Source organism: Symphalangus syndactylus, chromosome 2 (genome assembly GCF_028878055.3).
Source record: "Symphalangus syndactylus isolate Jambi chromosome 2, NHGRI_mSymSyn1-v2.1_pri, whole genome shotgun sequence".
Classification (NCBI taxonomy): domain Eukaryota; kingdom Metazoa; phylum Chordata; class Mammalia; order Primates; family Hylobatidae; genus Symphalangus; species Symphalangus syndactylus.
Window position 1 is genome coordinate 107,431,566 of NC_072424.2, and position 15,106 is coordinate 107,446,671.

A 15,106-nucleotide genomic window follows, 5' to 3' on the forward strand; every position below is an offset into this window, starting at 1 on the left:
GGTCAGATCCATCCTGCAGATGGGATTTTTTTTTTTTTCTTAGTCAGTGTTTTGGAAATTCTAGCTGACGTTTTCTACCAAAACCCACATTTTTCTGAGGCCTGCAATTTCTAGTCATTCACTTCATTCATTTACTACTTGCCAGGCCTCTATTGATTCCTCTGTAAATAAACCTTGTTCTAAGAAAATAAGAGGAGGCAAAGGATTAATAATGCACTTATACAATTGCCTAAATATAGCCAGTGTGATGACACTGTGTGATTACACTATAATGGAAAATAATTCAGAAATTCTGTAATTCCAAAGAAATTCAGTCTGGAAACATTAAAATACATCCCCATTTTCGGCTGGGTGTGGTGGCTCACGCCTGTAATCCCAGCACTTTGGGAGGCCGACGCGGGCGGATCACAAGGTCAAGAGATCGAGACCATCCTGGCCAACACGGTGAAACCCCGTCTCTATTAAAAGTATAAAAATTAGCTGGGTGTGGTGGCGGGCGCCTGTAGTCCCAGCTACTTGGGAGGCTGAGGCAGGAGAATCGCTTGAACCCGGGAGGCGGAGGTTGCAGTGAGCCAAGATCACACCATTGCACTCCAGCCTGGGTGACAGAGCGAGATGCCGTCTCAAAAAATAAAAATAAAATAAAATACACCCCATTTTCAATAATAAATAAAAAGTTAACAACAAATAATTTATCTTTAAAAAAGACACTGTATACATTTACTCCTAATTTCACCTAAAAATATTCTATCAGATGATATACCATAACTTTGTATATTTGGACAATGAGAAATGAACAGGCACACACTTAGTAACCTTAGTAAAAACATTAATTATAGAATACGTTGATCGAGTTACATGTTTCTAGCCCACCTATAAATAGCCTGAGTTGCTTTCAACTTTCAGTTACCAACTTACCTTTTCTTACTCAAACTTAATCTCAATTACTTGACAACAAATTCTTTGAAAGTTTTATTCCTCAAAAGAAAGAACCATGCAAGACTTCCTAAATATGATACTAAAAAAGTTGTTTTAGAACCCAATTGAGTTGTACTGCAAGCTCCTTCAGAGCAGGAATTTGTACATTTATTTTTTTCTAGGTTTATCATTTGTACCTAGCAAAGACACCTTCACTGTTGTTTAGTTAAAACATGTATTCATTTTCAAAAAATAATTTAAAATTTAAGATATCCCATATTTACATGTCCTTAAAGCCTTTCTGAGTTACCCAAATCTCTAAGTATGATTTTAATTTTATGCTGTTCAATCAATAATTCCTATTATTTTCCTCAAATATAGATGGTATCTGACAGTCAGCATTCAGAAATAAGCCAGATCTCTACAGACAAACCACCAAAATTTCAAAATTCTTGTTAGTGTGAATTGCAAGATTTTTCTACAGAATTCTAATTTTATAGCAGCATGGTGTTAAAGCACTTTTTTTTTTTTTTTTGGCGGGGTGGGAGACGGAGTCTTGCTCTTTCACCCAGGCTGGAGTGCAGTAACATGATCTTGGCTAACTGCAACCTCCGTTTCAGGGTTCAAGCGATTCTCCTGCCTCAGCCTCCTGAGTAGCGTGTACCACCACGCCCAGTTTTTTTTTTTTTTTTTTTTGAGACGGAGTTTTGTTCTTGTCACCCAAGCTGGAGTACAATGGCAATCTCGGCTCACTGCAACCTCCGCCTAATGGGTTCAAGCAATTCTCCTGCCTCAGCCTCCCGAGTAGCTGGGATTACAGACATGTACCACCATGCCAGACTAATTTTTTTATTTTTAGTACAGACAGGATTTTGCCACGTTGGCCAGGCTGGTCTTGAACCACTGACCTCAGGTGATCCACCCGCCTTGGCATCCCAAAGTGCTGGGATTACAGGCGTGAGCCACGCACCCGGCCTAACGCCTGGCTAATTTTTGTATTTTTAGTAGAGATAGGGTTTCACCATATTGGCCAGGCTGGTCTCAAACTCCTGACCTTGCGATCCACCAACCTCCGCCTCCCAAAGTGCTGGGATTTACAGGCATGAGCCACCACACCCAGCCGAAGCACTTCTTACTTTACTAAATTAATTACATTATACAGTTATAATCTGATTCATCTAAAGTCACAAGAATGTATGTCATTTTCCACCTTCCTAAATATTCCCAAATCAATGACAAATGTAGACAAGTACATAATCCCTAATAGAAGACAGGCACATGTTTAGGAGACAAAGCCATATTTATTGGAGTATACAAAGCTCCCATGTGCCTGGGGAAGGACATTGTACTAAAGTAAGATAAAACTAGAAGCAGAAAAAAATCAGAACTTTTACATCTCAGATCACAAAAGTCTGGAGAGGCAACAAAGAAACAACAGAAACCCCCAACTTAGTTGAAGATTTTATTTGGGTTGGAAAAGTTTATTTCTAAACCTGTAGTTGGGAACTTGGAATCCATTTTCCTACAGCAATGGTGCTACAAATAAATGCTGTTTTACGTTTTCTGGCTAGTAAAAAGAAATTAATCCATAATGTGGTAGAATTATAGAATGAATATCTCTATGGAATTTAAATATCATTTTTGCTATTTTCCCCCTAGGAAAAATGGCTTCTGCATTTCTAATTGCATACAGCTCTATCCTCCCCTCTAGTTCATCCTTTCGCTAGTTACGTCCACACCCACCAAAAAAGTCCCCAGTCTCTTAGAGGTGGAAGCAAAGCAGCCTGCTCTTATAAGCCTTTTGTAAGCAGGAACTACTGTGTTGATAAGAACTTGAAATGCAGGTGTAGGGAGGAACTGGAGAACTGACTAGGAGGGCATAGCTTCCTAGCCTACAGCCTGGAACATGTAAGCAAGTTTATTATGTATTCTATAGATGAGGAGAAAAACTAACAGTACAGTTTTCAAATTTTCATACTAAATAGGAAGGAGACGGGGCACAGAGCTTAAGAAGAACTGGGTGAAGGGAACACATCCCCCAGATCTGTGCCACAGATAAACATTCAGCTGAACTCTGCCCCATGAGACATCACTTCTTGGTTATGAGAACAGCCTAATCAAGAACAGCTGTTTTATATAAATAATTTTTAAGGGCACAAAAGTATAACAATTATTCTTTTCTCAAATACTTTAGCTCTAATGATACATTGGTACTTTTACCTGCAAGTATTCAGATAACCTAAAGTCAATTTGCTCTTTGAGGAACATGTGCAAATAACTTTTCCTAGCTCTATACTACATGATTTTCCATCTCTTTTAAGAGTAACAAACACTCTGCAACTTCGTAGCTACCCAAACTGAAGCATTAAAGCTATTCAAAACAGTCACCTGGGCCTAACAAGAGTTCAATACCTTTAAGCACTTTTTAAGGTACGTTTTGGATATTAAATGTAGTATTAAAATAATGTGAGCTTTTATATAACTTATCCCACTATTAGTTTTAAAATAAAGGCATTATACTGCATATGCATATTAATCACAACAATGCTTTCCTATACTATTTACAAATTAATTCACCAACAGGTAACAGTCTGACTACCCCTTATCATCATCGAAAACATGTACTTTATGTCAAGCACTCATGTAAGTATGTTACATATGTTGACTCAGTCAATCCTTAAAATAACTCTTGAGTTAGGTATTATTCTCAGTGTGCAGAAGGAAACAAAAAGAGGCCTTGAAACATTAAATAGCCCAGAGTCACAAGCTACTACATGAAAGAAGTAGGACTTCAACCCAGGCAATCTAGCTCCAAAATCTGTGTATGCAATCACTACGCCTCCTCCTGCTCACACTCATTCATTCATTCAATCTTTTACTAACTGCCTAAAGTGAACTAAGCACTTTGCCAAGGCTTAGGTACAAAGGAACACCCCTCCCTTAAAAAAAAAAAAGACAGGCAAAGTTCCCACCCTCAATGAACTTACATCTGAGTATATAACAAAAAAGTAAAATTCAAATTAAACCCATAAGTTTAGTATGACAACTCTGGTTAAGTGAAATGAAGTGAAATGTCTGGGGAAATTTTAAGATACTGTACAGAAAAGGATTTAGTAATAATGTTCATCTGCATAATTTTTTAACATTCTCAAATGTTGCACATTTGATCTTCATGATTAACTTTATGAAGCGGGAAGGGCATCACTACACAATATGATTTCATAAATGAGGAAACAGATAAATGTGTTATGTCCTAAATATCTTAGCAAAGATGCCACATCCTTTATCCAGGAATCTCCCTACCCACAGACCCTGCTTTTCTAAAAAGATCCAGAACAAGCCAAATCATAAGCTGCCCAGGGATGTACTATGGCCTGTTCAAAAAGATTAACTGGACAAATCTGATCTCCTTTTAAAAATGTGAAATTAAGGCAGAGCGCGGTGGCTCATGCCTATAATCCCCGAACTTTGGGAGGGCGAGGCAGGCAGATCGTGAGGTCAGGAGTTCAAGACCAGCCTGACTAACATGGTGAAACCCCATCTCTACTAAAAACACAAAAATTAGCCAGGCATAGTGGTGGGTGCCTGTAATCTCAGCTACTAGGGAGGCTGAGGCAGGAGAATCACTTGAACCTGGGAGGCGGAGGTTGCAGTGAGCCGAGATCATGCCACTGCACTCCAGCCTGGGCAACAGAGCAAGACTCCGTCTCAAAAAAATAAAATAAAATAAAATAAAAGTTAAATTAGGAAATAAAGAGATGGGTCAGTTAGCTATGAAATGTAAGATGACTCAGGAGGTAACCAGGCTGGGCATCCAACAGGCACCGAAAGCTCAAGCTGAAATGATGAGATTAGAAAGCCAGTGGGTAGAAAAGAATCGAGAGTCTCCAAGAGAACAGAAATGCCACGAGTGTCCCCACATGACCTGCTAAGGGAAGAAGAGATGCCTCCTTTCCCTATGACCCAGATCCCTGTAATAAACCTCATTTCCCATAAGGAAACCTCAGTGTTCTTTGCAGCCAAAAGGCAACTACCAAATGCATATCAAAAGGAGATGAGGTTTCATAATCTCTTTCAACACAGAAACTCAGATACTTAGTGGGCTTGAGTATGGAAAAAAAACACGGGTAGTTAACTGGTCACACAGGTCTCCATGGTTTCTGTTTATTTCTTGCAAAAAAAAGGATAAACTTGGCCAGCTCACAGCAACAAACATGGAAGTCAAAATAATGTGCCTTCAGAAAGATCTAGACATCCCTTCTGTTCCTCCTGCCCTAATCCATGCCCAATACCCTGATTCATCCCCACTCTCCTCAAATAATGAGACTTCTTATTCTCTATCCCTTTTCTATCAAAAGAAAATAAAAAAGCCCATTAAATATCAACTGAATAAAACATTTAGAACAAACCATCTTTCTCAAAGTATTCGTATGAAATGAAAGGGTGGGCACAGGACAGAGGGCACCTAGAGCAGGGTTCAGGAGAGGATAGTTGTCATACCTGGTCTAGCAACCCCAAACCTACGGGGTGATCCATGCTGTCAACGACTCCCACTGAGACCCACAGCTTACAGGCCTCATCACAGTGACACCGCTAGGATGATGAGAGAGCCTTCTCAGGGCTCTTGGACAGAGCAGAATCAAGAAGAGGCAGGAGGGCCGGGCACAGTGGCTCACGCCTGTAATCCCAGCACTTTGGGAGGCCTAGGCGGGCGGATCACCTGAGGTCAGGAGTTCGAGACCAGCCTGGCCAACATGGTGAAACCCCGTCTCTACTGAAAACACAAAAATTAGACGGGTGTGGTGGCGCACACCTGTAATCCCAGCTACTCGGGAAGCTAAGGCAGGAGAATTGCTTCAACCCAGGAGACAGAAGTTGCAGTGAGCCGAGATTGCGCCATGCACTGCAGCCTGGTGACAGAGCGAGACTCCATCTCCAAAACAAAAAAAAAAAAAAAAAAAAAAAGAAGAAAAAGAAGAGGCAGGAGAAAGAAGACAGCCACAGGGCATGGACCTCACAGATTCATGAGCAAGGAGTAGAGGGAACTATCCCTGTGGCCAGGGGCAGTCTTAGCCTCTAGGGTGCTGGGTTCTTTTTCTAATTCGTGAGACAGATGTTTACAGCCAGCGGGGAATTAAAAAAGAAGAGTGAAACAGATAATTTGTTCTGGCAATGAGTCCAATTATCAAAAACGAGTTAAGCCTAACACCCATGCAGTCCAGTAGCAATCATGTGCATCATTAAATGCATCAATTGTTATGAGTCTTTATTGCTTCAACACTTGGAGAAGTATGATAAATAACAGAACTCAAAATATTAGAAAATTCATAAAATATGAAAGCAAGCCCCACTTAGAAGAGATAAGGCAGCACAGTGCAATCGTACAATGCGGAAGTAATAAATGTGCTGTGGACAACAAGGCAAATGTTCAGCAAGTTTCTCTAGGAGGGGGTGGGTGGGGATGGTTCTGATAATTTCTAAATCCTTATATTTGAAAAGCATAAACTTAATTAAAAGTTCTATGAAGATAATATAACTTTAATAGGCCCACAAAAATCACAGGTCTTGTCAATGAGAGGAATCAAAAGGCAAATATCACATGTCTGTGAATGAACATAAGACTTCCCCAGTTGGACACTGGCTGCAACCTCTAACAATTCAAGAAGAAACGATGGATAGGGCTTTTAAACTACAGTGAAGAAAATGCCTTTACAAAGGACTCTTATGTCATGAAATTGAAGAAGACATTGATCTGGAAAACAGTTATCCCCATGGACAGGTTTAAATCCATTTAGTCACTAAATTCTATGAAATTAGAATGAGGAAATACGCTTTAGAAGCTAAGGTTAGAAAAAATAAAATTTATGTATTACACAATTGCATTATAAAAACTCACTATCATCCCTTTTTTTCAACAAAATATATATATATATGATCAGGTAATACACTAATTCAGAATGAAGAAACTTTTTTAATGGTATACTACATAGGTTTTTAAAATCCTGTGAAAATTCATGTAAAAACACTGAACTAATCAAGACAGCCAGCCATGTTCTTCCTTTAATGTTTATCTCAAAAAGGTGTTTCTCAAAACTGAGCTTCAGGCCAGGCATGGTGGCTCACACCTATAATCCTAGCACTTTGGGAGGGTGAGGCAGGCAGATCACTTGAGGTCAGGAGTTCAAGACCAGCCTGGCCAACAGAGTGAAACCCCATCTTCACTAAAAATACAAAAATTAGCCAGGCATGGTAGCAGGCACCTGTAATCCCAGCTACTGGGGAGCCTGAGGCTTGAACTCAGGAGGTGGAGGCTGCAGTGTGCCAAGATTACCCCACTGCACTCCAACCTGGGTGACACAGCAAGACTCAGTATCAGAAAAAAAAAAAAAAAAAAAAACTGAGCTTCATGTCTTGCTCAACTTACCCCAGCCCCCTTATGCCCCTCTGCAAGTCCTCCCTATCTAAATTAATGATCACTTTAACATTACAAGTTTCTTAGGGCAAAAACCTTGCAACAATCTTCAGATATCCTCATTTGTCCATCTCCTACAGACCCTAATGTCAAAAGACTCCGCTGCTCACCCCGTTCGTTACTAAAATAACTGAAACCCTGGCCCAAACCACCACCGCCTTAGCCTATTGAGCAGTACCACTGCTTCTACCCTCTATAATCAATAATAACAGCCAGAGGGAACTTTTAAATGTGCTCTCTTCTTCCACTGCTCAAAACCCACTCCCTCAATGGCTTCCCATCTTACTTTCAGCAAAAACTCAAGTCCTCAAATGTTCTATAAGTTTATCAACTCCCACCTTGCTTTCTTCTTCCTCCCTCTTCCTTACCCTGACCCCTGCAGTCATATAGGACTCTTTGCTGTCTGGGTACTTGGTTTCAGACTTACTCTATCTAGGCTTATGGCTTCTACACTCTCTACCTACTACCTGCCTTAAAAGCTCTTCTTCTAATTCTTGCCCCCAGATATTTTGGGGCTCACCTGTCACCTGCTCAGGTCTTTATTTTCTCCTCCAGGCTACCCTCCCTGCACCCAGATGTTTGTCTGGTTTATTTCCCCCCATTACAACCCCAGTATTTAAACAACTGCCTGATACACAGTAAGAGAGAGCTCTTATATGTGGAATGACTGAATGAATATGCTTGCAGAACCAAGGAATGGGTGAGACATGAACAAGTCAAGAACTGAGATAAGCTTATGAAGATGATAGCCCTCTTCCATTTGGCATGCTGGGCAGTAGTAGTTCTTAAAGCAGAGGAAGGAAGCATGGAGATAGGAGTGAGTCCAGCTGCCAAGAGAGGATCCACCCACATCCTATCTTGCCATAGAGTCAATATTTGCAGACCTCAATGCCCATCAATACCCCCAAGAAAGGCCTGGTATAGGCAATTGTTACCAGTTCAAATCATAAATGGTGCTATGGATCAAGATGATATTTCCAAGGTCTTTCAAACTTCAAAGGCCTAAACTTTTACATTATGGTTCATTCTCAAATATGTCATTTTTTAAGCATATGGATAATGCCCAGGTTTTTTCACACATGACAAAATAATATTCAGAAAAACGCTTCTGAAACAAGGGAGAATATTCTATATCCTGCAAAACTCAATCCTTTCTTTCCTTTTCTTTACCTAGTATTAAGCAAAGTAGCAGCTAGCTACAAACCAGACACTCTTCTATGGGCTTGACAGAGGTCATCCAACTCAGCTGTCTTAATGAGGTGAGGAATATTATGAAGTTCAATTTATGGGTAGAGAGATAACTCCTCCAAGGTCACACTGCTAATGAATGAGAGAGCTGGGATGTGACCCCAGACAGGTTGGCCCCAGAACCCAGGGTTTCTGGGTTTATGTCACCCCTGTATAGTGCCTCTTGGTTCTGCCTACCCAATACCAATGGCAAGTTGGGTCAACGAGACCTTACATGATGAATGCCATATATTTATTCAGAGAAGGCATAGAAATATCTCACTCATCAGTCCATTTAGGTAGCTAAGGAATTAAAAGACTCAATAAAAAAGGTTACTTGACATTCATATTAAAATATTAGCAAAAAATATACAAAGCAAACAACCATTTCTCTTAAAATGGGAAAGTCAAGAGAGAACAGTAAGAATAGACAAAATGCAATATTCTTTGAAAAAATTATTTTCTTTTTTTTTTTGAGACGGAGTCTCGCTCTGTCGCCCAGGCTGGAGTGCAGTGGCGCGATCTCAGCTCACTGCAAGCTCCGCCTCCCGGGTTCACGCCATTCTCCTGCCTCAGCCTCTCCGAGTAGCTGGGACTACAGGCGCCCGCCACCACGCCCGGCTAATTTTTTGTATTTTTAGTAGAGATGGGGTTTCACCGTGGTCTCGATCTCCTGACCTCGTGATCCGCCCCCCTTGGCCTCCCAAAGTGCTGGGATTACAAGCGTGAGCCACTGCGCCCGGCCTAAAAATTATTTTCAAAAGTAAATATTAAGCTGCTTGAAAAACATGTAAACAAAGTCTTATAAATATAGCTACTCATAAAAAGTGGTTTCCTTTGGAAACATTCAACTGCGTACAAGTCAGCCATAACAACTAATGTTAACATATTTCTTCAAATCCTCATGTTTTGAGGAAGAAACACACAAAAGAAAAACAGGATTCTACAAAGGGAGAGGCTCTTACCAGGAGTGGGAGGAATTCCTTAATTTGACATTCAATGAATGTTTTCTGATAAAGAGGGATAATGGAATGGAGAAAATTTAGCTAACAAATTACTTCCAAAAATATTAATTCCCTACTATCCCAGCTTTTCAAAAGACCAAATGGTAATAAAACAGGACTTGGAGCCGGATGCAGTGGCTCATGCCTGTCATCTCGGCACTTTGGGAGGATGAGGTGGGCAGATCATCTGAGGTCAGGAGTTCGAGACCAGCCTGGTCAACATGGTGAAACCCCGTCTCTACTAAAAATACAAAAATTAGCCGGGGGTGGTGGCACTCACCTGTAATCCCAGATGCTTGGGAGGCTGAAGCAGGAGAATTGCTTGAGCCTGGGAGACGGAGGTGGCAGTGAGCTCAGATCTCACCATGGCATTCCAGCCAGGGTGACAGAGTAAGACTCTGTCTCAAAAAAAAAAAAAAAGACTTGGCACGGCTAGGCTAAAAATCAAACACTTTCAGGCTGGGCGCAGTGGCTCACGCCTGTAATCCCAGCACTTTGGGAGACCAAGGTGGGCGGATCACCTGAAGTCGGGAGTTCGAGACCAACCTGACCAACATGAAGAAACCCCGACTCCATTAAAAAAAAAATACAAAATTAGCCAGGCGTGGTGGTGCATGCCTGTGGTCCCAGCTACTATGGAGGCTGAGGCAGGAGAATAGCTTGAACCTGGGAGGCAGAGGTTGTGGTGAGCCAAGATCGCGCCATTGTGCTCCAGCCTGAGCAACAAGAGCAAAACTCCATCTCAAAAAAAAAAAAACACTTTTCAGTAAATACGCTAAGTTATACACATACATACATATAAATGACATTATAAAGACATGAATTCATCTCATGAACTAAATATTGGATTAAATATTTCAAAGGACATATTATTTACAGACAAAATCTTGTGATAAGAAAAGTTATACTTCCGTGCTCTCTCCTATAACTTTTAAATGGGTAGGAGGAAATGCAGAATCTAATTTAGCTTTTATTTTTTATTTATTTATTTATTTATTTTTGAGACAGGGTCTCAATCCCTCACCCAGGCTGGAGTGCAGTGGCGTGATCTCAGCTCACTACAATCTCTGCCCCACCAGCCTCAAGTGATCCTCCTACCTCAGCCTCCTGAGTAGCTGGGACCACAGGCATGCGCTACCATTTCTAGTTTGTTTGTGGGTTTTTTTTTTTTTTTGTATTTTTGGTAGAGCTGTGGGGGCGGGGGTCTTTTTTTTTGCCCAGGCTGGTCTCTAACTCCTGAGCTCAAGCAATCCACCCACCTCAGCTTCCCCAAAGTGCTGAGATGACAGGTGTGAGCCATCACACCCAGCCTAATGTAGCCTCTTTTTAAGAGTTTTGTTTTGTTTTTACTTTTTGGAGAACTTCTTTAAATAGGCATCAACCATCAACCTTGCACCTTGGAGCAGCTTCCCAGGGCTTAAAACAACACCTGACCAACCCAGCCAAAGCCAAAGCCAAAGTCCAGTTCACCGCCCCCAAACCACTATCACCATTCTTAGGTGGTCGCCACAGACACCATCCCACCTTCAAATCCTCCTTCCTTCTATCCATCCCCTCCCCCATAGCAATTACAGTATCTCAATCCTTTTAGGCTAAACAGGGTGTCTCCCAAAACAACAACAAGTTTATCTGATTTGTTAGCCCTTAAGGGTAAAAGCCAGTGAAAACTAGCCCTACTCCCTCCTTCCTCCCTGCCCTCAAAACCAGGCTCCCATCTTCTCCAGTCAATATCAGGAACGATGTTGCCAGGCGCGGTGGCTCACGCTTGTAATCCCAGCACTTTGGGAGGCCGAGGCGGGCGGATCACGAGGTCAGGAGATCGAGACCACGGTGAAACCCCATCTCTACTAAAAATACAAAAAATTAGCCGGGCGTGGTGGCGGGCGCCTGTAGTCCCAGCTACTGGGAGAGGCTGAGGCAGGAGAATGGAGTGAACCCGGGAGGCGGAGCTTGCAGTGAGCCAAGATCGTGCCACTGCACTCCAGCCTGGGCGACAGAGCGAGACTCCGTCTCGAAAAAAATATATATATATATATCAGGAACGATCCCTAGAACTAATTCAGTGGTGGGAAGCTGGGTCTGGTATGGGCAAGCTACATGACAGCCAGCAAAGGAGCCCACCTGGAGCTGTGGCCCCACACAGGGCACTTGCCGTGTGGGCAGCTGCCCACCCTGCCACCTTAGTGCCTCTTGGTTCTGCCTTAGCCTAGGCAGAGAATGATCTGATCCTCTCTTGTTCTCTCAAGCCACTCAGGTATGGGCCACCCACACTGCAAACACAGAATAATGTCTCCAGAACCGGAGATGCAGCCCCAGACAAAGGCCTAGAACTTCAGACCTTCCAAAAACTTAACTGATCCCTGGGGTTAGTGAAAATGAGAGGTTTGGACTCACAGTCCTTAAGGTCCTTTCCATTCTCACAATCAAGATCCAAGATTCAGCTCAGGTGCTCAGGCCATCTCAACCTAAAGTCAGAGAATGTCTTGAGCTTGTATAATTTTGGCAATTTTGACTGACATGTGGAATCCAAGTTATGGTTGGGTATGGGGTTGGTGTTGCAGGCTGCTTTACTGCTTAATGATTACTAATACATTACAGAAAAATGGATGAAAACACTTCAAGATCTCTTGATTTAATGATTTAACATTAAGTCATTTAAAATGATGGAAAATGAAATGGTAACACAGCTAAGGCACAAGCAGCGAATCTTTTTTATCTTTGGAAATGAATTCATTCAATGAAATACATACTGTGGATGCTATGTGAGAAACAGTTCCGGTCAGCTGGGAGTCTAACACTGAGTATTACAGCCATTCCTTTGATTTTTCTCCCTCCCTCATATTTGGGGATTTTAAAACAAATGAAAGGCAGCATTATTTCAGCTTAAGGCACAGGCGTAAGTCACATAAGAACAAAGAAGTTTTTATTATCACATTAAGCATTGAGGAGGAAATGTGCTTACCGATAACTAATTTAGTGTTCTAGGCTATTAGGTTAGTATTTGCTTCTTGCAATCTTCTAGGCCAATATTTACTATTTATATCTTGATGGAGGTAAAAATGTTCAGCTGGTGAGAAGGTCATTAAGAAGAGAAAGAAAAAAAAAGCCCTTGGAAAACGGAACAAAGTACACAGATAGCGAGAAAGGTACCCTTTGCGCCTCAGTGGTCTATAGAACATTTGCCCTCTCTGCCTATAAAGTGATTTAACATTAACCACATTTCACTCCAGCAGCAGAGTGCTATCTCCTGACAAAAACTCCTCTTTGAAAGCCTGGGGAAAAAAAAATCCACATACACAAAAGAATGTGAAACATATTGCCACAGGCCAGTGTCTTGGGCTTTTTGCCTAAGAGGTTTGCTTTCAGCAAAGAGAGGGGGAAAAAAAACACTCTAACAACAACAGCTTGTACAGTACAGTGAACAGCCTCCCTGCTTTTTGGCAGACTTTCTCAGCGAACAGTTCCAGTGGCAGTGCCTTGAGCCCATTCAAGAATTCCATTTCATAGGAAAGGAAGTGTTTCAGATAGACTTATTTGATCTTTCAGCATGTGCAAATGCACCTGCTAAATAGCTAGTCCGACAGCCCATATAGCCCTTTCCCCAGTTCCTTCTTCTCCGTCTTCACCAGTAATCATATGGGTTATTTCAGACTTGGACTAGGTGAGATGAAAAGTACATAAAAATCACCCCAAACGTTGCTACTGCTGCTGCATGAGCCTAGGCTCGACGTGCAGATGGAATTCCCTTCTCCCCACGCCAACTTCCCTGTCACTTTTTTCCTGGAGCAGGTAAGAGGGTTTTGTTTTGTTTTCAGCTTCCAAAGGCTTACCTCGAGGTGGCTTCCTCCCCTCCCTTTGCATGGCTGTCCCCCACGGCCTGGTCCTTGCCGCTGGGGTGGTAGGCTGTTAGCACCACTCCCTGGGAACTGGAGAGCCAGCTCATGGTGAGAAAAGGGACATAATTTCTGCGATCCTGACACAGAGAAGGGGAAAGAAGTTCCTGTCTCGCCTGGCAACTCGCTCATTAGCATTGGCCAGCTCCTCCCCGCAGGCTGGCGATTCACACGGGGAGGGGCGGGGTCTGTCCAGGGAAGGGCTTCCTGCCTCTCCAATTAGAAGCTGCAACTAACAGCATTGTTTAAACTCTGGGCAATTGCACTCTGGGCGGCTTTGGTTAAAGGAGACGAAGGGTGGAAGCGACGGGTTGCACCCACCCCCAAGTTAGTCTGATCAGATTAAACTGCCAGAAGGTATATTCAACTCATCACTGTAACTACAAGCCGTCTTACTTAGGAAACCATGAGTTACTACCAAGGCTTTTTTTTTTCCCTCCCCAATTCCTCTTTCTATCTTATAATTTCTGCTACTTAATGTAACATGAGTAAAGGCATTTCTTAACCCCTTCATGTTCAGCGTTAAAATTAGCCATAGTAAAAAACAACGAACCCACAGCAAAACTCTGCAATCCAGACGACCAGAAAGGCTTGATCCTTGTGTCCGGTTAAAAATGCCCTCATAAAAATTGTGTGTCCTGGAATGTCGTCTTCTTTCACATAAAGCCAATCTCAAATATATGTCTTGTTTTATCAAAATATGTTTCAGTACCAACAAGGGATAGACCTACCAGTGCTCTGTTAGGTGTTACTGCTGAGAACAAAAGAAGTCCCTGCCATTTGTTGAGCACCTACTATATGCCAAGCTCTCATGGAGGGGGGTTTCACATGTATTATCTCATTCCATTCAATTCTCTCTCACACACACACACACACACACACACACACACACACACACACACACACGCCGTACAAGATAGGTATCACTATCATCTGTGTTATACATAATACAAGGAAAGTAAGGCTGAGGGATGAGTTAAGTAACTTCACTAAGATAACACAGTTGCTAGTGCCAGAAGCTGGCTTTAAACAGAATTCTAGGCTGCATTCCTTTTATTTTTCACCAGTATGCTGTTCTTTGTTTTGCAGATTAAGAAACAAGATCGAAATTATCATAAACACAAAAGACAGCTCTGTTCTTTCTCCCCATCCCCCCTCCAAAAAAAAAAAATCACTTTTTTGGTTTGTTTTTGAATCAGAGTCTCACTCTGTCACCCAGGCTGGAGTACAGCGCTGACTGTAACTCACTGCAGCCTCAACCTCCCGGGCTTAAGAAATCCTCCAGCCTCAGCCTCCCCAATAGCTAAGACCACAGGCATGCACTACCACGCCCAGCTAATTTTTTTATGCTTTATGGAGAGGGAGGGTCTCACTGTGTTGCCCAGGCTGGTCTTGAACTCCTGGTCTCAAGCAATCCTCTTGGCTCAGGCTCCCAAAGTATTGAAATTACAGGCATGAGCCACCACGCCCAGCTTCTACTCTCTTTGACATACCCAGTAGTCTGAAGGTTTTTTTAGATTTTTATGATTCATCCGACTATCTAGAATTCCCCTTGAACAAGTTTTCAATTCCATCATTACATAAACTTATTG

At 42.1% G+C, this 15,106-nt stretch overlaps 1 protein-coding gene across 1 annotated transcript in view; it reads right to left on the reverse strand.

Annotated features, from left to right (window-relative positions):
* Positions 1-13,767, reverse strand: part of ARHGAP18 (Rho GTPase activating protein 18) — a 136,882-nt gene extending 123,115 nt beyond the window's left edge. Inside the window, exon 1 of the mRNA XM_055263749.2 lies at positions 13,452-13,767. Within this exon, the coding sequence (XP_055119724.2) occupies positions 13,452-13,564 (113 nt within the window). The 5' untranslated portion in view covers positions 13,565-13,767. The remainder of the gene's footprint in view (positions 1-13,451) is intronic.
* Positions 13,768-15,106: the final 1,339 nt, after the last annotated feature.